The 21300-nt window shown below is 41.6% G+C and overlaps 1 protein-coding gene across 1 annotated transcript; it reads left to right on the top strand.

The window, feature by feature from the left end:
• The first annotated feature begins 639 nt into the window (after positions 1-639).
• Positions 640-18494, top strand: LOC106565577 (protein mono-ADP-ribosyltransferase PARP3). The gene is made up of 11 exons (XM_014132854.2): positions 640-770; positions 1792-2008; positions 5689-5814; positions 5974-6156; positions 6289-6412; positions 6925-7151; positions 7346-7504; positions 10173-10259; positions 10505-10688; positions 14079-14222; positions 16157-18494. Exons 2-11 carry the CDS (start codon positions 1814-1816, stop codon positions 16324-16326), a joined length of 1599 nt encoding a protein of 532 aa, XP_013988329.2. The 5' UTR covers positions 640-770; positions 1792-1813; the 3' UTR covers positions 16327-18494.
• Positions 18495-21300: the final 2806 nt, after the last annotated feature.

Here is a 21300-nt window from a genome sequence, read left to right as displayed (position 1 = left end):
CCAACCAGACTTTTCCTAGAGCTGGCCGCCCGGACAAACTGAGCATTCGAGGGAGAAGGGCCTTGGTCAGGGAGGTGACCAAGAACCTGATGGTCGCTCTGACAGAGCTCCAGAGTTCCTCTGTGGAGATTGGAGAACCTTCCAGAAGGACAACCATCTCTGCAGCACTCCACCAATCAGGCCTTTATGGTAGAGTGGCCAGACGGAAGCCACTCCTCAGTAAAAGGCACACGACAGCTCAGTATACGGCACCTAAAGGACTCTCAGACCATGAGAAACAAGATTCTCTTGTCTGATGAAACCAAGATTGTACTCTTTGGCCTGAATGCCAGGTGTAACGTCTGGAGGAAACCTGGCAACATCCCTACGGTGAAGTACGGTGGTGGCAGCATCATGCTGTGGGGATGTTTTTCAGCGGCTGGGACTGGGAGACTAGTCAGGATCAAGGCAAACTACATTTACCACCCACAACTTCTCACCTGAATGCATTTATTTTTTTAATTTGAAGGGGTTGGGAAAAGCCTGAAATTAGGTTTGAGAGTTTGTAGTGGCTGATTTAAAAAATACTGAACCATGGATTAGAGTTTCTCCTGGCCCATAGACTACTTTCAGGGCGTGGAACCATTTAACATTCAGTTGTGAAATAGTGAACTGCTCCTTTAAAAGCGGAAGGGGCACTCAGTGAGAGGTGTGTTTGTCAAAAGATAGATTTTGTGTTCATGCTACTTCTGACAGTGACAGCTCGAGCTGCCGATCACCTGCTCTGTAAGGTAAGTAGCAAGTCAATTTAGATAGCTTCAAATGTATCAGCTGTAGCTACATCCATAGCCTCATAACTATTAGTGTGTGAACTTCTCGCTGGCAACAGTGTTTAGCTGGTTCAGCTACACACACCCACACAATCAAGTTATTGGACTTTGCACCAAGCTAATTTAACTACCTAGCTAAAATATTACTGAGGGGTTGTAAATGGAAATCCAGCTAGGACAGCTGCTCTAGCTAGCTAGCAGGTTAGTTAGCACTCTCAACCACCTCAGTGCATCCTTTTCTATGTCAGGGAATATACGGGCATGCCAGGGCTTGTCTGTGTCTGCTGCTTCTACTGTATCTGCTGCTTCTACTGTGGGTGTGTTCGTAAATTCAATCTGGAGTGTGTGGCGGAAAATTGCAAGATTATGTTATAATACTTTTATTGCATCAAATGGTTGTTTTATGCAACAGAATAGAGTATTCTGTTAACTATTGTGTGTGTGTTCTACTGAGGATGGGCCTCTGGGAGATAACACTGACAGGAGATTTACGATGTCATTTGGGTGATAAAACCTAAAGAGCATTCCAGAGCATGAGTTAATGTTTCTTTTCTATACGATAGTAAAGAAATTAACCAACAAGTGCGTACTTGGCGTTCGTAAATTCAGAGCATTGTCAGATTGTCCGTTCATAATTAGCTCTGGTTATCTACTCCGATTTCAGAGCATTCTCGTTTGATTGTGCCAGAGCGCAGAATAACTGATGAATTTACTATTGCCCTTAACGCGTGGCCCTTCAACCTTGAGCGCCTCTTTGCTGCTTCTACTGTGTCTGCTGCTGCTACGTCTCTGATACTAGAAGTACCCATTCCCTCACTTAGCTGCATCATAACATCACTGCCATGGGCATTGTCCATTGCCTAATGGACAATGAAGTGAAAAGGATGAAGTGAAAAGCAACTGCTGACTCAAGTGCATGAGGATTATCCATCATCTTTCATTTCAGTGTGTTGATTCATAACGTCATATCTATTTTTTGCAGTGATTTGAGATACAGAGAAAGGATGGCACCAAAGAGAAGTGCTGCCTCTTCCACCAAAGTCACTGAAGTGGGTGGAAATAAGGTGAAGCAAGAGCCTGACACATCAAAGGATGCCTTTTCCTCTGCCAAAGAGGCGCTGAAGGTTGCAGGGCCACACGTTAAGGGCAAAAGTAAGGCTGATGAGCAATGCTTGCTGTCAGAACAGCATTCAGGAGAGGTGAGTTGGACATCATGTCATATATAGGCACAGAGTAGACAGTTTCTTGGGCTGCCTGTACCACCTATCAGACAAATGTATTGGATACTATTTCAACTCAAATGTCCTCCTGTGGAGCCATTATTTTACATTTTAGTCATTTAGAAGATGCTTTCATCCACATACAGTGAATTCGGAAAGTATTCAGACCCCTTGACTTTTTCCACATTTTGTTACGTTACAACGTTATTCTCAAATGGATTACATCCTTTTTTCCCCCTTATCAATCTACATACAATACACAATAATGATGAACCAAAAACAGGTTTTTAGACATTTTTGCTAATAAACATGTTTTAAAATAAATAACACATTTACATACAGTACCAGTTAAAAGTTTGGACACGTCTACTCATTCAAGGGTTTTTCTTTATTTTTACTATTTTCTACATTGTAGAATAATAGTGAAGACATCAAAACTATGAAATGACACATATGGAATCATGTAGTAACCAAAAGTGTTAAACAAATCAGAATATATTTTTGTTTTAGATTTTTCAAAGTAGCCACCCTTTTCCTTGATGACAGCTTTGCACACTCTTGGCATTCTCTCAACCAGCTTCATGAGGTAGTCCCCTGGAATGCATTTCAATTAACAGGTGTGTCTTGTTAAAAGTTAATTTGTGCAATTTCTTTCCGTTTCAATGCGTTTGAGCCAATCAGTTGTGTTGTAACAATATAGGGGTGGTATACAGAAGATAGCCTGATTTGGTTAAAGACCAAGTCCATAATATGGCAAGAACAGCTCAAATAAGCAAAGAGAAACGACAGTCCATCATTACTTTAAGACATGAAGGTCAGTCAATATGGAACAATTTCAAGAACTTTGAAAGTTTCTTCAAGCGCAGTCGCAAAATCTATCAAGCGCTATGATGAAACTGGCTCTAATGTGGACCGGCACAGGAATGGAAGACCCAGAGTTACCTCTGCTGCGGAGGATAAGTTCATCGGAGTTACCAGCCTCAGAAATTGCAGCCCAAATAAATTCTTCACAGAGTTCAAGTTAAAGGCTGGGCCTAATAGAGTCCATGAGGTCATACAATAAGTTTTGTTTTGATTCTTATGCTGACGATGTAACAATATTTGTGTAGTGAGGAGCAACCAGATGCTGCACTTGACACATTTATGAAATTGCTCATTCCAGTTACTAATAAGCATGCAACCATTAAGAAAATGACTGTAGAAACTGTTAAATCCCCTTGGATTGATGAGGACTTGAAAAATGTGTATGGTTGAGATGTTGAGGCAAAAAAAATTAAATAAGTGTGGCTGCACAACTGATTGGCAACTTACTGCAAATTGACTAAACTGAATAAAAATAATAAAAAGAAGAAACTATTATATGAAACAAAGATAAATTACATAATTACATAAAGAATGATAATAAAAAGCTTTGGAGCACCTTACATTTTGGGCAAAAAGGCAAACTCGGCTCCATTATTCATTGGATCAGATGGCTCATTCATAACAAAACCCAATGATATAGCCAACTACTTTAATTATTTTTTCATCAAACTTAGCCATTACATTCCAGCAACAAACACCAACACTACACATCCAAGTATAATTGACCAAATTATGAAAAACCAGCATTGTAATTTTGAATTCTGTAAATCGAGTATGGAAGAGGTGAAAAAGTATTGTTGTCTATCAACAATGCCAAGCCACCGGGGTCTGACAACTTGGATGGAAAGATTTTGAGGATAATAGCAGATGATATTGCCACTCCTACTTGCCATATCTTCAATCTAAGCCTACTAGAAAGTGTGTGCCCTCAGGCCCAGAGGGAAGCTAAAGTCATTCTGCTATCTAAGAATATTAAGCCCCCTTTACTGGCTCAAAAAACCGACCAATCAGCCTGTTACTAACCCTTAGTAAACTTTTGAAAAAAATGGTGTTTACATTTAAATTAAATTTTACAGTAAATAAATTGACAACAGACTTTCAGCACGCTCATGGGGAAGGACATTCAACAAGCACAGCACTTACACAAATGACTCATGATTGGCTGAGAGAAAGTTATGATAAAAAGATTGTGTGGGCTGTTTTGTTAGACTTCAGTGCGGCTTCTGACATTATCAATCATAGTCTGCTGCTGGAAAAACGTATGTGTTATGGCTTTTCACATGCTATATTGTGGATAAAGAGTTACCTGTCTAACAGAACACAGAGGGTGGTCTTTAATGGAAACCTCTCCAGCATAATCCAAGTAGAATCAGGAATTCCCCAGGGCAGCTGTCTAGGCCCCTTACTTTTTTCAATCTTTACTAAAGACATGCCACTGGCTTTGAGTAAAGCCAGTGCCTATGTATGCGGAGGACTCAACACTATACACGTCAGCTACTACAGAGACTGGAATGATCGCAACACTGAACAAAGAGCAGCATTTCGTTTCAGAATGGGTGGCATGGAATAAATTAGTCCTAAACATTTCAAAAACTAAAAGCACTGTATTTTGGACAAATCATTCACTAAACCCTAAACCTCATCTAAATCTTGTAATGAATAATGTGGAAATAGAGCAAGTTGAAGTGACTAAACTGCTTGGAGTAACCCTGGATTGTAAACTGTCATGGTCAAAACATGTTGATACAACAGTAGCTAAGATAGTCTGTCCATAATAAAGCGCGGCTCTGCCTTCTTAACAACACTATCAGTGGAGGAGAGATTGACTTCATCACTACTTGTTTTTGTAAGAAGTGTTGACAAGCTGAATGCACCGAGCAGTCTGTTTAAACTGCTGGTACATAGCTCGGACAGCCATGCATACCCCACAAGACATGCCACCAGAGGTCTATTCACAAGACCAGAACAGACTATGGGAAGTGCACAGTACTACATAGAGCCATGACTACATGGAACACTACTCCACATCAGGTATCTGATGCAAGAAGTAGAATCAGATTTTTTTTAAATACACCTTATGGAACAGCGGGTACTGTGAAGAGACACACACACGCAGGTACAGACACATGCATACACACACACGCTAGCACACGCACTCTACACATACGTACATTATAATATTGTTGTATGGTGGTATTATAAATGTTGTATTGTAGATATGTAGTGGTGTAATAATGTTATATGATGTACTGTTTTATCTTTTGTTTTATGTGTGATGTAAGTGTCTTAATGCATTTGGACCCCAGGAATAGTTTCTGCTGTCTTGGCAACAGCTAATGGGGATCCCTAATAAATACAAATAAAAAACTTTGCTCCGTTGTAATGAGTGTGTGAGGTAATTTATATCTCTTGGACTGTATATGCTGCATACAGTTATAGCGGTTTCAAAAGACCAATGTACTGCTGTGTGTGTTACTCATTCATATGTAGCAGATTCTGAGAAACTGTCACTAGCTATAGGTATTTGACTTAATGATTTGTTTGATCAGCCTGCAGTCACATCAGTAGGACAGACTGTGCAGTGCAGTAGATGAATGGGTAGTCAAGTAGCCTAGCGGTTAAGAGCGTCGGGCTGTAAATGTAAGGCCGCTGGTTCGTATCCCCGAGCTGTCCAGGTGAAAAATCTTACAACGTGCCCTTGAGTACGTCACTTAACCATAATTGCTCCTGTAAGTTGCTCTTGATAAGAGTGTCTAATGTGCCAATGTGACCTAAATCATGTTCCTCCCCCACAGGTGTATGAAGATTATGACTGTATGCTGAATCAGACCAACATTGAAAAAAACATCAATAAGTTTTATGTCATTCAAGTGTTGAGTACAGGTGCATGTTACTACTGCTGGACCAAATGGGGGAGAGTGGTAAGCTTAATTTCAGACAAAGACAAGATGGTAGTTTGCTACACATTCCTGTGTCAACTTTAGTAAATCGAAATTTTTGTTGATTACGTTAATATACTAAACTATTAATCTGTTGAGCATCTAGGATTGAAGCACCAAATCCTCTCTCCTCACCTACAGGGGGAAACAGGCCAGTCAAAACTATCAGACCCCTATGTCAGCCCAGACAAAGCCATCAAAGACTTTGAGAAGAAGTTCAAAGACAAGACAAAGAACAGCTGGAAGGAGCGTGACAACTTTGTGTCTCACCTGGAGAAGTACACCCTGATAAAGGTGGATGGAGGCCAGGATGCAGAGGTCAAGGTAACGGTGGTGTGCTAGGGACTAAGTACTGCTAAGGACTCTGATAGATAGGTAGTCAGACTGCTTCTTTGACTCTCACTCATTATTGCTTTGCTGTGTCAATTATAGCATGCTCTCGTCTGGCTTTTGCAGGTGGACAATGTTGATGGGAAGATTGTCAAGGGGCCCCAAAACATTCTGCCTTGCACCCTGAATAACCCCACTCAGAAGCTCATCCATCTCATTTTTAGCAACGACATGGAGTGCATGGACCTGGGTGGGTGTCAATCTTAGTCCAACACACCACCTTTACCGCTACAGCACTGAAACAATCCTCTGTTCCTCAGTCATTAAGCCTGGGTGATGTCTGTCTATGTACACATGTTCTATTAAGTAACATACCTGTTTGACTGGACTGCATGTTGTATTGTATTCTACTCTCAGTGGAATTATATACAGTACTTGGCTGTTAAACTGAAGTCTCTGTGATCAAAGAGTAACTAGAGTCATTTAAGTAGAGGGTAAAGCCTGGCGATCTGGAGATAAATGTCTAATCCATATAAAACCCAGTCTGCCTGATCAATAATGTAAATGGCGCCTGACTGAACAATTGATTGATTTGGACCGAAGCTTATTCAGCTGTATTGCGAGTTCCCCAACAACCACATTGACCAATGTAGAGGAGAGTAGTCAACATAGAGCTATATAAAACATGTCTAACATATGAACTCAGACAGAGTGGTAATATGTGTATAATCATCATTTCTTCCCTGGTTGTTGGACCACCAGACATAAAGAAGATACCCCTGGGGAAGCTGAGCAAGCTGCAGATCGCCAAGGGCTTTAAAGTGCTGGAGGAGATTGACGGAGCTATGAACGCCAGCCAGACCAGCAGTACCAAACTGGGGGAGCTCTCCTCCAAGTTCTTCACCACCATCCCACACAACTTTGGACGCGATAGGCCCCCGGTCATCGACAGCTCTGAGATACAGAAGAAGAAGAAGAAGATGCTTCTGGTGAGATCTACTTAATCAACTTGTACTTTGTGGAATGACATTGATATTGGTCAGTACTATTTAGGGCCAAAAGTTTTTTTTTATAGCCTACAAAGACCCAGAGTTTTGGTAATAGGTAAAACTCCTGGCTATAATCATGAGTCGTTTTTTCCAGGCCTGGTCCCATCTCTCCCTCCTTCTGCTGCTCCCTGCAGGTGCAGGCTGATAAAGAGATAGCCCAGAACCTGAAGGCTGAGACTGAGAAGACCCAGGAGCTGATGGAGGTGGAGAAAGTACCTCATTCACTGGACCAGAAATATCTGTCTCTCAACTGCAAACTCTGTCTACTAGAAAGAGAAACACAGGAATTCAAGGTACTGTGGCCTCTAATGGAAGTTTAATTTTATAGAAACATGGCTGTATTGTTGTAGATGTAAAAATCATAGTCATACAAATCTTTAGTGATACTGATTGTAAGACGGCGCCGGAGAAGATGGCTGACATTTTACGTGCTCCTAACCGTTTGTTTTTTTGCGTTATTTGTACGTTTTTTTTTTTTTTTACAAATGATGTACATAATGTTGGTGCTTCTGTCTCTTATGACCGAAAATATCTTCTGGACATCAGATCAGCGATTGCTCACCACAAACTGGCAGAAGCTTTTTTTTCCTTTAACGAGTCCGATGAGCCCGACATGAACGACATACTGCTTTCCCAGGAACAGGCACAGATCCCGCCATTTGCTTGAAGAGACAACAGCGAAAAAGAGGATGGAGGTCGGGCTGCCTTCTGAGAATTTGTAGGCGATCGAATAACCCCCCCTTGCCTTCCGTTCTACTAGCTAATGTGCAATCATTGGAAAATAAAATCTATGACATATGAGGAAGATTAAACTACCAACGGGACATTAAAAACTGTAATATCTTACACTTCACGAAGTTGTGGCTGAACGACGACATTATCAACATACAGCTGGCTGGTTAAACGCTGTATCGGCAGGTAAAAACTTCTGGTAAGACAAGGGGTGGCGGACTATTCAAATATGTAAACAACACGATATCTAAGGAAGTCTCGAGGTTTTGCACGCTTGAGATGGAGTATCTCATGATAAGCTGTAGACCACACTATCTATTTAGAGTTTTCATCTGTATTTTTTGTAGCTGTCTACATACCACCACAGACCGATGCTGGCACTGAGACCGCACTCAATGAGCTGTATTCCGCCATAAGCAAACAGGAAAACGCTCATCCAGAGGCGGCACTCCTAATGGCAGGGGACATTAATGCAGGGAAACTTAAATCGGTTTTACCAAATTTCTATCAGCATGTTAAATGTGCAACCAGAGGGAAAAAAACTCTAGACCACCTTTACTCCATACACAAAGACGCGTACAAAGCTCTCCATCGCCCTCCATTTGGCAAATCTGACCATAATTCTATTATCCTGATTCCTGCTTACAAGCAAAAATTAAAACAAGAAGCACCAGTGACTCGATCAATAAAAAAGTGGTCAGATGAAGCAGATGCTAAGGTACAGGACTGTTTTGCTAGCACAGACTCTAATATGTTCCGGGATTCTTCCTATGGCATTGAGGAGTACACCACATCAGTCATTGGCTTCATCAATAAGTGCATCGATGACGTCGTCCCCAAAGTGACCGTAAGTACATACCCAAACCAGAAGCCATGGATTACGGTGTTAGGTTCTTATTTTTCAGAATAAATAACTCACGGACACTAGAGAAGCTTTAACCAAGTTTAATCTTTCCAAAAGGTTCTGTACAGCTGAAATCAGACCACTAAACATTTCAGATATCACAGTTTATATGCATCCTACTTAAGACACTCCTCTTTACAGTTCATGGCTCCACAGGAAAGAAGGTAACCAGATACCAACCCTGATTACTCCCTTAAGGGGAACTGACCTCACCCCTCACCTCCTGATCCACAGATATCCATCTGTCTTCCCTATATCAACACATCGCTCTCCTCTCCTCCATCAAACACATTCCAAAGCCTTCTGGCTTTTTACAAACTCTCTCTATTCAAGGCTTTGTCTCTATCATTTATTTAATATCTCAATGTTCAAAGTTTAGTCGATTCCAACAACGGGCAACATCCGCACTGAGCTAAAGGCTAGAGCTGCCGCTTTCAAGGAGCGGGACTCTAAACCGGAAGCTTATAAGAAATCCTGCTATGCCTTCCGACGTACCATCAAACAGGTAAAGCGGAAATACAGGACTAAGAGGTTCTACAGCTGCACCATCGAGAGCATCCTGACTCGTTGCATCACTACCTGGTATGACAACTGCTCAGCCTCCGACCGCAAGGCACAACAGAGGGTAGTGCGTATGGCCCAGTACATCACTGGGGCCAAGCTTCCTGCCATCTAGGACCTCTATACCAGGCGGTGTCAGAGGAAGGCCCTAAAAAATGTCAAAGACTCCAACCACCCTAGTCATAGCCTGCTCTCTCTGCTACCACATGGCAAGCTGTACCGGAGCGCCAAGTCTAGGTCCAAGTGGCTGCTAAACAGCATCTACCCCCAAGCCAAAATACTCCTGAACATCTAATCAAATGGCTACCCAGACAATTTGCATTGCCCCCCCCCCCCCTTTTACGCCACTGCTACTCTATTATTATCTATGCATAGTCACTTTAATAACTCTACCTACATGTACATATTACCTCAGTTACCTTGACTAACCTGTGCCCCCGCACATTGACTCTGTACTGGTACCCCTTGTATATAGTCGCTCTATTGTTATTTTACTGCTGCTGTTTAACTACTAGTTACTTTTATTTCTTATTCATATTTTTTAAACTGCAATGTTGGTTGGGGGCTTGTAAGTAAGCATTTCACTGTCAGGTTGTATTCGGCGCATGTGACTAATATAATTTGATTTGATTTGGTCACATTTTGTGACATAAATGCAATATAGGCGACTGTTTACTGAGACAAAATGATATACAATATTCTTCTCTGTAGTCTAAAGTAATTGTTGAGCTTCCATTGTATTTGCGTTCTTGTCTAATTTAAAGGTAATTGAGAAATACCTGAAGGCCACTGCATATAGCCACAGCCAGCCAAAGATTATAGATGTCTGGGAGGTAGAGAGTGAGATTGAGGTGGGTAACACATGACACAACTACTTCATCAAAATAATGTTAGCATGTAATACAGAATTAATTTGTATTGATTCATTACTTATTTGTTGTGAGCTTGATTGTTGTAATGAAGTTGAGAATCTCTTATTTTTTTGCCTTAAATGTACACACAGGTTCCTCTATTATAGTGAATATGTTTGTGTGCATTAGGTCAAGGACTCTGTTCTCCTATCTGCATATCTGTGTGTGGGCATTGTTTTCGGCAGGCGGAGCGGTTCAGGGAGAATGACAATCTGGAGAACCGGCGTCTGCTGTGGCACGGCACCAACGTGGCAATGGTTGCGGCCATCTTGAACGGTGGCCTATATAGTCACTTCATGCCCCAGTCAGGGGGCTGTGTAGGCAGGGGCATCTACTTTGCTTCGGAGATCAGAAACTCTGCTAATTACGGTGAGGTTCTACCCCTGCGTTATAGTGCATTTGGAAAGTATTCAGACCCCTTGACTTTCTTCACATTTTGTTACGTGAAAAACTGAAATAATTCAGGATGATTAATGTTAACACACTGTCACGCCCTGACCATAGAGAGCCCTTGGTTCTCTATGGTGTAGTAGGTCAGGACGTGACTAGGGGGTGTTCTAGGTTATATATTTCCATGTTGGTGCTCTTGGTATGGTTCCCAATTAGAGGCAGCTGATGTTCATTGTCTCTAATCGGGGATCATACTTAAGGGTTCCCTTTTCCCACCTGCTTTGTGGGATATTGTTTTTGAGTGAGTGCATGTTGCACCTCAGTACTGCACGGTTGTTGTTTGTTTCTTGGTTTATTTTAAGTTTCACTAAAAATAAAGATGTGGAACTCCAATCACACTGAATGTCCCTGAGTGGCCCAGCCAGAGCCGATAGAACATCTCTGGAGAGACCTGAAAATAGCTGTGCAGCAACGCTCCCCATACAACCTGACAGAGCTTGAGAGGATCTGTAGAGAAGAATGGTACAAACTCTCCAAATACAGGTCTGCCAAGCTTGTAGCATCATACCAACGAAGACTCAAGGCTGTAATAGCTGCCAAAGGTTCTTTAGCAAAGTACTGAGTAAAGGGTCTGAATACTTATGCAAATGTGATACTTTCTGTTTTTGCTTTGTCATTATGGGTATTATGTGTAGATAAACAAGGGGAATTTAAAAAAAATACAATTTTGAATAAGTCTAATGTGGGAAAAGTCAAGTGGTCTGAATACTTTCTGAATTCACTATATATCTGAGAGATATAAGAAAGATCAGAAAATCATTTTTGGGGATACATATTTAACCCCTTTTTTGGGGGGGGGGGGGCGACACATTTAACTACTTCTATATATACTTCCATTCATTTAAAAAAAAACTCTTACCGGGTAACTTCAGACGAGTCTTGTCAGGCTTGTGGGTGTCCTAGAGCAAAACAACTGTCATATACAGTACCAGTCAAAAGTTTGGACACACCTACTCATTCAAGATATTTTATTTCTTTTTACTATTTTCTACATTGTAGAATAATACTGAAGACATCAAAACTACGAAATAACACACATGGAATCATGTAGTAACCAAAAAAGTGGTAAACAAATCTAAATATATATTTTTGAGATTCTTCAAAGTAACCACCCTTTGCCTTGAAGACAACTTTGCACACTCTTGGCATTTCCTCAACCAGCTTCATGAGGAATACTTTTCCAACAGTATTGATTGAGTTCCCACATTTGCTGAGCACTTGTTGGCTGTTTTTCCTTCACTCATCCCAAACCATCTCAATTTGGTTGAGGTTGGGTGATTGTGGAGGCCAGGTCATCTGATGCAGCACTCCATCACTCTCCTTCTTGGTCAAATAGCACTTACACAGCCTGGAGGTGTGCTTTGGGTCATTGTCCTGTTGAAAAACAAATGATAGTCCCACTAAGTGCAAACCAAATGGGATGGCGTATCACTGCAGAATGCTGTGGTAGCCATGCTAGTTAGGTGTGCCTTGAATTCTAAATAAATCACTGACAGTGTCATCAGCAAAGCACCATCACACCTCCTCCTCCATGCTTCACGGTGGGAACCACACATGCAGAGATCATCCGTTCACCTACTCTGCGTCTCACAAAGACACGCGGTTAGAACCAAAAATCTCAAAATTTGGACTCATCAAACCAAAGGACAGATATCCTCCGGTCTAATGTCCGTTTCTCATGTTTCATGGCCCAAGCAAGTCTCTTCTTATTATTGGTGTCCTTTAGTAGTGGTTTCTTTGCAGCAATTCGACAACGAAGGCCTGATTCACACAGTCTCCTCTGAACAGTTGATGTTGAGATGTGTCTGATACTTGAACTCGGTGAAGCATTTATTTGGGCTGAATCTGAGGAGCAGTTAACTCTGATGAACTTATCCTCTGCAGCAGAGGTAACCCTGGGTCATCCTTTCCTGTGGTGGTCCTCATGAGAGCCAGTTTCATCATAGCGCTTGATGGATTTTGAACGACTGCACTTGAAGAACGTTCAAAGTTCTTGAAGCTTTACGTATTGACTAACCTTCATGTCTTAAAGTAATGATGGACTGTTGTTTCACTTTGCTTATTTGAGCTGTTCTTGACATAATATAGACTTGGTCTTTTACCAAATAGGGCTATCTTCTGTATACCACACCTACCTTGTCACAACACAACTGACTGGCTCAAACTCATTAAGAAGGAATAAAAAATAAAAAATACTTTTAACAAAGGCACACGTGTTAATTAAAATTAATTCCATGTGACTACCTCATGAAGCTGGTTGTGATAATGCCAAGAGTGTGCAATGCTGTCATCAAGGCAAAGGGTGGCTACTTTGAAGAATCTCAAATATAAAATATATTTTGATTTGTTTAACACTTTTTTGGTTACTACATAATTCCATATGTGTTGTTTCATAGTTTTGATGACTTCACTATTATTCTACAATGTAGAAAATAGTAAAAATAAAGAAAAACTCTGGAATGAGTGGGTGCGTCTGTCACGACTTCCGCCAAAGTCGGTGCCTCTCCTTGTTCGGGCGGCATTCGGCGGTCGGCATCGCCAGCCTTCTACCCCATCATCGATCTACTTTTCATTTTCCATTTGTTTTGTCTTGTCTTCCCACACACCTGGTTTCAATTCCGTCATTACATGTTGTGTATTTAACCCTCTGTTCCCCCCATGTCCTTGTCCGGAATTGTTTATTGTAAGTGCTTGTGCACGTTATGTCTGGTGTGCGACGGGTTTTGTACCCATTGATTTATTGTTCTGTTTCCGGTGGTATTTTTTATTGAACTGCGCCGTTGTAACCACAGTTTTTTGCTCTCCTGCACCTGACTTCTCTGCCACCAGTACACACCCCTTACAGTGTCCAAACTTTTGACTGGTACTGTATGTGTTCATGAGAGGGGTCATATTAGTGTGTTGCCCAAACTGTTCAGATGCAACAGACTTAATTAGCAAATTGGGGGTAGAGACTTCAGACGAGTTCCTGGATGCTTGTGGGGATTGAGAGCCTCATCTTTCCATAGAGGGTTCATAATAGCTTTTGTCGGCCAAACCGTTGAGACGCTACAGACATTTTCGTGAGAAGACCGATTTTCGGGATGTCTCCTGGTCTGACAAACACCGCAGTTGCTCTGCCAACTTTCACCGCAGGTGGGGATGACCAACAACGGCGGATATCGGGGATTGAGACGCAGCCCATGCAACAAAAAAACACATTTCTAGCTTATTATGCTAATTTGATTTCTGCAGGGGCATGGACATCGACTCTAGGCGGTTAAAAGGACCTCCCTAAAAGCCATGTCTCTGTGTCCTGTCCCTGTGTAGTGCATACATCTGGAGGCATCGGGGTGATGTTTCTGAATGAGGTGGTGCTAGGGAAGGAGCACACCATCACGAAGGATAACAGCTCCCTGAGGAAGGCTCCTGATGGCTACGACAGTGTGGTGGCTAGAGGACGGTTGGAACCAGGTACAGCACCACCACTCATAGCTCACTTCTGGTCTAAGGCCAACTCACTCCCTTACCCTGGTGACAAAATCTATTCACTGTTATTGTCTCAGCCATGGCCAGTCTGTCTTTATATACACTACCGTTCAAAAGTTTGGGGTCACTTAGAAATGTTCTTGTTTTTGAAAGAAAAGCTAATTCTTTGTCCATTTAAAATAACATCAAATTGATCAGAAATACAGTGTAGACATTGTTCATGTTGTAAATGACTATTGTAGCTGGAAACTGCTGATTTTTTATGGAATATCTGCATAGGTGTAAGGAGGTCCATTATCAGCAAGCATCACTCCTGTGTTCCAATGGCACGTTGTGTTAGCTAATCCAAGTTTATCATTTTAAAAGGCTGATTGAGCATTAGAAAACCCTTTTGCAATTATGTTAGCACAGCTCAAAACTGTTATTCTGATAAAAGAAGCAATACAACTGGCCTTCTTTAGACTTGTTGAGTATCTGGAGCATCAACATTTGTGGGTTCGATTACAGGCTCAAAATGGCCAGAAACAAAGGACTTTCTTCTGAAACTCGTCAGTCTATTCTTGTTCTGAGAAATTAAGGCTATTCCATGCAAGAAATCTAGGCAGAGTTCCAGTGTCTGTGTTCTTTTGCCCATCTTAATCTTTTCTTTTTATTGGCCAATCTGAGATATGGCTTTTTCTTTGCAACTCTGCCTAGAAGGCAAGCATCCCGGAGTCACCTCTTCAATGTTGACATTGAGACTGGTGTTTTGCGGGTACTATTTAATGAGCTGCCAGTTTAGGACTTGTGAGGCATCTGTTTCTCAAACTAGACACTCTAATGTTCTTGTCCTCTTGGTCGGTTGTGCACTGGGGCCTCCCACTCTTTCTATTCTGGTTAGTGACAGTTTGTGCTGTTCTGTGAAGGGAGTAGTACACAGCGTTGTACGAGATCTTCAGTTTCTTGGCAATTTCTTGTTTTGGAATAGCCTTAATTTCACAGAACAAGAATAGACTGACGAGTTTCAGAAGAAAGTACTTTGTTTCTGGCCATTTTGAATCTGTAATCGAACCCACAAATGTTGATGCTCCAGATACTTGTCACGCTCTGACCTAAGAGAGCGTTTTTTTCTCTGTTTAGTTAGGTCAGGGTGTGATATGGGTGGGCATTCTATGTTTTCTGTTTCTATGTTTAGTTCTATTATTCTATTTCTATGTTGGAGGTTTTTGGGATGATCTCCAATTAGAGGCAGCTGGTTTGCGTTGTCTCTAATTGGAGATCATATTTAAGTTGGGTTTTTTTCTTTTGTGTTTTGTGGGTAATTGTTTTCTGTTTCGTAACTTGACAGAACTGTTGCCTGTTGTTTTGTTTCTTTTGTATAAGTGTTCGTTTTCATTAAAATATAATTATGAGCACGTAACACGCTGCGCCTTGGTCCCCTTTATACGACGTCCATTACAATACTCAGCTAGTCTAAAGAAGGCCAGTTTTATTGCTTCTTTAAGCAGGACAGCATTTTTCAGCTGTGCTAACATAATTGCAAAAGGATGATTAATCAGCCTTTTAAAATGATAAAGTTGGATTAGCTAACACAACGTGCCATTGGAACACAGGAGTGATGCTTGCTGATAATGGGCCTCGGAACACCTATGTAGATATTCCATTAAAGCCGTTTCCAGCCGTTTCCAGCTACAATAGTCATTTACAACATGAACAATGTCTACACTGTATTTCTGATCAATTTGATGTTATTTTAATGGACAAAAATGTGCTTTTCTTTCAAAAACAAGGACATTTCTAAGTGACCCCAAACTTTTGAACGGTAGTGTATATTCTAATGAAGTGGTCACTGTATTTCTAAACATCTGGTAGATGGTCAGACGATATCCAGAAGAAGGCATCAGTATGGTTGTGTAGTCAACACTGTTGTATTGTTTCAGACCCGTCCAAGGACATCTTCCTGACTCTGGATGGTAAGCAGGTGGCTGTGCCTCAGGGTAAACCCACCAAGCAGCCCCAGTACAAGGACAGCTACTTCTGCAACAGCAAGTACCTGGTCTACACGGAGAACCAGTGTCGCATCCGCTACCTGCTGGAGCTCAAGTTTTAACTGGAGACAAGGAGAGAGGGAGGAGGCACCTATGCATTCTAGGAGATGATATTATTCAAGTCATTCTTTTTTATCAATAGACACCTCTGTCACTGTGTGCAATTTCCAACCAAAGTTCCCTATAATATCATATAAATACTCTGTGCCTTGTCCTTTATAGTATCCTAACAGGCTTTGAGTGAACAGTCTTCCATGGTCTATTGCAGTGGTTCCCAAACTTTTAATTGTCCCGTACCCCTTCAAACATTTAACCTCCAGCTGCGTACCCCCTCTAGCACCAGGGTCTAATGTTGTTTTTTGCCATCATTGTAAGCCCGCTACACACACACACACACACACACTATACAATACATTTATTAAACATAAGATTGAGTGTGTTTTTATCACAGCCCGGCTCGTGGGAAGTGACAAAGAGTTCTTATAGGACCAGGGCACAAATAATAATGTAATAATGAATACTTTTGCTCTTTATTTAGCCATCTTACTGTAAATATAAAACTTTATTTGTTCATCAAAAATTGTGAATAACTCACCACAGGAGAAGGGTGTGCTTGAAAGGATGCACATATCTCTGCAGTGTTAGGTTGTATTGGAGAGAGTCTCAGTCTTAAATCATTTTCCATACATAGTCTGTGCCTATATTTAGTTTTCATGCTAGTGAGGGCCAAGAATCCACTCTCACATAGGTACGTGATTGCAAAGGGCATCAGTGTCTTAACAGCGCGATTTGCCAAGACAGGACACTCCGAGCGCAGCCCTATCCAACAATCTGGCAGTGGCTTCTGATTAAATACAATTTTCACAGAACCGCTTGTTGCAATTTCAATGAGGGTCTCTTGGTCAGATATCGGTAAGTGGACTGGAGGCAGGGCATGAAAGGGATAACTAATCCAGTTGTTTGTGTTGTCCGTTTCTGGAAACTACCTGCATAATTGCGCACCCAGCTCACTCAGGTGCTTCACTATATCACATTTGACATTGTCTGTAAGCTTGAGTTAATAGGCACACAAAATTCATACAATGATGGAAAGACCTGTGTGTTGTCCTTGTTAATGCAGACAGAGAAGAGCTCCAACTTCTTAATCATAGCCTCAATTTAGTCCCACACATTGAATATAGTTGCGGAGAGTCCCTGTAATCCTAGATTCAGATCATTAATTCGAGAAAAAACATCACCCAGATAGGCCAGTCGTGTGAGAAACTCATCATCATGCAAGAGTTCAGACAAGTGACAATTATTGTCAGTAAAGAAAACTTTAAGCTCGTCTCTCAATTTAAAAAAAAATGTGTCAGTACTATGCCCCTCGATAATCAGTGCACTTCTGTATGTTGTAAAAGCGTTACATGGTCGCTGACCATATCATTGCATAAAGCAGAAAATAAGCGAGAGTTCAGGGGCCTTGCTTTAACAAAGTTAAACATTTTCACTGTAGTGTCCAAAACATCTTTCAAGCTATCAGGCATTTCCTTGGCAGCAAGAGCCTCTCGGTGGATGCTGCAGTGTACCCAAGTGGCTTCAGGAGCAACTGCTTGCACGCGCATTTCCACTCCACTATGTCTCCCTGTCATGGCTTTTGCTTGTTATTTCGCTGAACACTAGATGGTTTAATTACATTTTTGTGCAGTGAAATGAGGCTACTCAGGCGAGAAAAAAACATCACCCAAATGTATAGCCCCATTGGAAAATCGAAATGCACTGTTTGAAAATGTGAAACACATTTTTATTTGGCGTACCCCTGATGGCATTGCGCGTACCCCTGGGGGGAATAGCTGGTCTATTGTATTTTGCTGTTGGCAGTTTTACTCGTAACCTGAGCTCAGTTGGTAGAACATGGAACTTGCAATGCCAGCGTTGTGGATTTGATTCCCATGAGGGACCAGTACAAATGAAAATGTATGCGCTCACTACTGTAATGACTAAAATGTAAAAAAAATATATAATGTACTCTCTTAAAATTACAATCCTTATTGTAAATCTACTAGTCTAGATATTTACTTTGAACAGACAAATAATGTAGCAAGATTTTCGAATGTACAGTAATTGTGTTATTTGCCAACTGTAATTTTTGTTATTGGAGGACTGCTCTCTTTACCTTTACTGGATATAAAGTCTGAATACTGTACCTTTACTAATGCAATACAGTACCTACTTGTGTCTTCGTTCTGGACATTATTGTTTTAATTTCGCTCTGTATTTCCGACTCTGAACATAAACTCAGCAAAAAAAGAAACTGACCTTTTTCAGGACCCTGTCTTTCAAAGATCATTTGTAAAAATCCAAATAACTTCACAGATCTTCATTGTAAAGGGTTTAAACACTGTTTTCCATGCTTGTTCATTGAACCATAAACAATTAATAAACATGCACCTGTGGAACAGTCATTAAGACACTAACAGCGTACAGACGGTATGCAATAAAGGTCACAGTTATGAAAACTTAGGGCACTAAAGAGGCCTTTCTACTGACTCTGAAAAACACCAAAAGAAAGATGCCCAGGGTCCCTGCTCATCTGCGTGAATGTGCCTCAGGCATGCTGCAAGGAGGCATGAGAACTGCAGATGTGGCCAGGGCAATAAATTGCAATGTCCGTACTGTGAGACGCCTAAGACAGCGCTACAGGGAGACAGGACGGACAGCTGATTGTCCTCGCTGTGGCACACCACGTGTAACAACACCTGCACAAGATCGGTACATCCGAACATCACACCTGTGTTACAGGTACAGGATGGCAACAACAACTGCCCGAGTTACACCAGGAACGCACAATCCCTCCATCAGTGCTCAGACTGTCCGCAATAGGCTGAGAGAGGCTGGACTGAGGGCTTGTAGGCCTGTTGTAAGGCAGGTCCTCACCAGACATCACCGGCAACAACATCGCCTATGGGCACAAACCCACCGTCGCTGGACCAGACAGGACTGGCAAAAAGTGCTCTTCACTGATGAGTCGTGGTTTTGTCTCACCAGGGGTGATGGTCGGATTCGCGTTTATCGTCGAAGGAATGAGCGTTACACCAAAGCCTGTACTCTGGAGCGGGATCAATTTGGAGGTGGAGGGTCCGTCATGGTCTAGGGCGGTGTGTCACAGCATCATCGGACTGAAGATGTCATTGCAGGCAATCTCAACGCTGTGCGTTACAGGGAAGACATCCTCCTCCCTCATGTGGTACCCTTCCTGCAGGCTCATCCTGACATGACCCTCCAGCATGACAATGCCACCAACCATACTGCTCGTTCTGTGTGTGATTTCCTGCAAGACAGGAATGTCAGTGTTCTGCCATAGCCAGCGAAGAGCCCAGATCTCAATCCCATTGAGCACGTCTGGGGCTTTTGGATCGGAGAGTGAGGGCTAGGGCCATTCCCCCCAGAAATGTCCGGGAACTAGCAGGTGCCTTGGTGGAAGAGTGGGGTAACATCTCACAGCAAGAACTGGCAAATCTGGTGCAGTCCATGAGGAGGAGATGCACTGCAGTACTTGATGCAGCTGGTGGCCACACCAGATACTGACTGTTAATTTTGATTTTGACCCCCCCTTTTTTCAGGGACACATTATTCTATTTCTGTTAGTCACATGTCTGTGGAACTTGTTCAGTTTATGTCTCAGGTGTTGAATCTTATGTTCATACAAATATTTACACATGTTAAGTTTGCTGAAAATAAACGCAGTTGACTGTTAGAGGACATTTCTTTTTTTTGCTGAGTTTACTTGTATAAAGCTTTTTATTTTCACTCACCTACTTTTGGTGAAAACATATCTCTTCAGTTACCATATGAATGTGAGTGCATGCAACAGAATTCAATTCGGAAGATATATGCTGTATCGGCATGGAGTAAAATGCCTGATTGAGGGAATAACTGTAGAGATGATCTCCATGTTCTATATATGTCCACATAAGTTTGATTTGACTATACATTAGTGTGTGTCTATGAACGAGAATCTTTAATCCAACCTATAATCCCAGTGCACTGTTATTGTTTATGTGTTGCCTATCAATGCTTTGAAAGTGCCTGTGGTGATCAATTTTCTTGTCTCAGTTTATTCAGTGGCCTGGGCCCAGATTCACAAAGCGTCTCGGATTAGGAGTGCTGATCTAGGATAATTTTTGCATTTTAAATCTTAAACAATAAGTGATTCTAGATCACCTCGCCTACTCCGAGACACTACGAATACGGGTCCTATTCATTGCACACAGCAGCCTGTTGAGAGAATGTCCTTCTGCCTCGCCACCAGGAGGTGTCACTAGTGAGCACTGCCTCAGACCCTGTTGAATGTAGCCATCTCTCAGCCTTTTTGTATGTGATCTATTTACTTGAACCCATGATACAGGCTCAATAAACAAAATGACCCTCAAGCTAGCTGTCAGACCTCTCTCGCATATCTCTCTCTCTCTGCAGGTTTTCATCTAGATTATTTTTAGTTATATTATTGTGCCCTGCTCCCAGTGTTTTGTGCAAAATAACTAAAGTTATACCTTCATTGCTTTTGATGTCACTGTTGGTTGACACTGTTTAGTGGTTGGTGCCCAACATGTTTGCAATACACTGTATATGCTCAGTTGGGTCTGGTGACCCCATTCTTCAGACAACACTTACAGCATTTCATTAAACAGCAACACCAACACACAAAGTGGCCATTACAGTTTCTTCCTAACACTCAATTCTGAACATTGTCATCCAGAGATTAATATAATTGTCATCACCACAGCTGGTTCAATTACTAAATTAATAGATGATAGTTCAGGAAAATATTATACCAAATTGTTTTAATTAATCTTCACTCTGAGTAATGTGATATTTGGTTAAAAAAATTGTAAAATTTTAAACTCTAAATAATACAAAAGCACATTGTTGGAAAAGGCCATGTCAACATGTACTATACATTCCATTTGCAGTTGTTACCACACAGCTGGTGCCAGTCTCGTGATTTGGTGAGCTCTAGGACCCTGGGAAGATCTGACTTTTGAGGGGACAGTGGA

Source organism: Salmo salar, chromosome ssa12 (genome assembly GCF_905237065.1).
Source record: "Salmo salar chromosome ssa12, Ssal_v3.1, whole genome shotgun sequence".
In the NCBI taxonomy this organism is placed as follows: domain Eukaryota; kingdom Metazoa; phylum Chordata; class Actinopteri; order Salmoniformes; family Salmonidae; genus Salmo; species Salmo salar.
Note: the sequence above shows the minus strand (reverse complement) of the source record. Positions and strands in the feature narration are given on the sequence as shown.

Bases quoted from the DNA above. Each gene is read 5' to 3' on its own strand.
- LOC106565577 (XM_014132854.2), top strand. From the start codon at position 1,814: ATGGCACCAAAGAGAAGTGCTGCCTCTTCCACCAAAGTCACTGAAGTG. The intron at 6,413-6,924 runs GTGGGTGTCAAT...TTGGACCACCAG, and splicing joins CATGGAGTGCATGGACCTGG to ACATAAAGAAGATACCCCTG. The intron at 10,260-10,504 runs GTGGGTAACACA...TGTTTTCGGCAG, and splicing joins AGGTAGAGAGTGAGATTGAG to GCGGAGCGGTTCAGGGAGAA.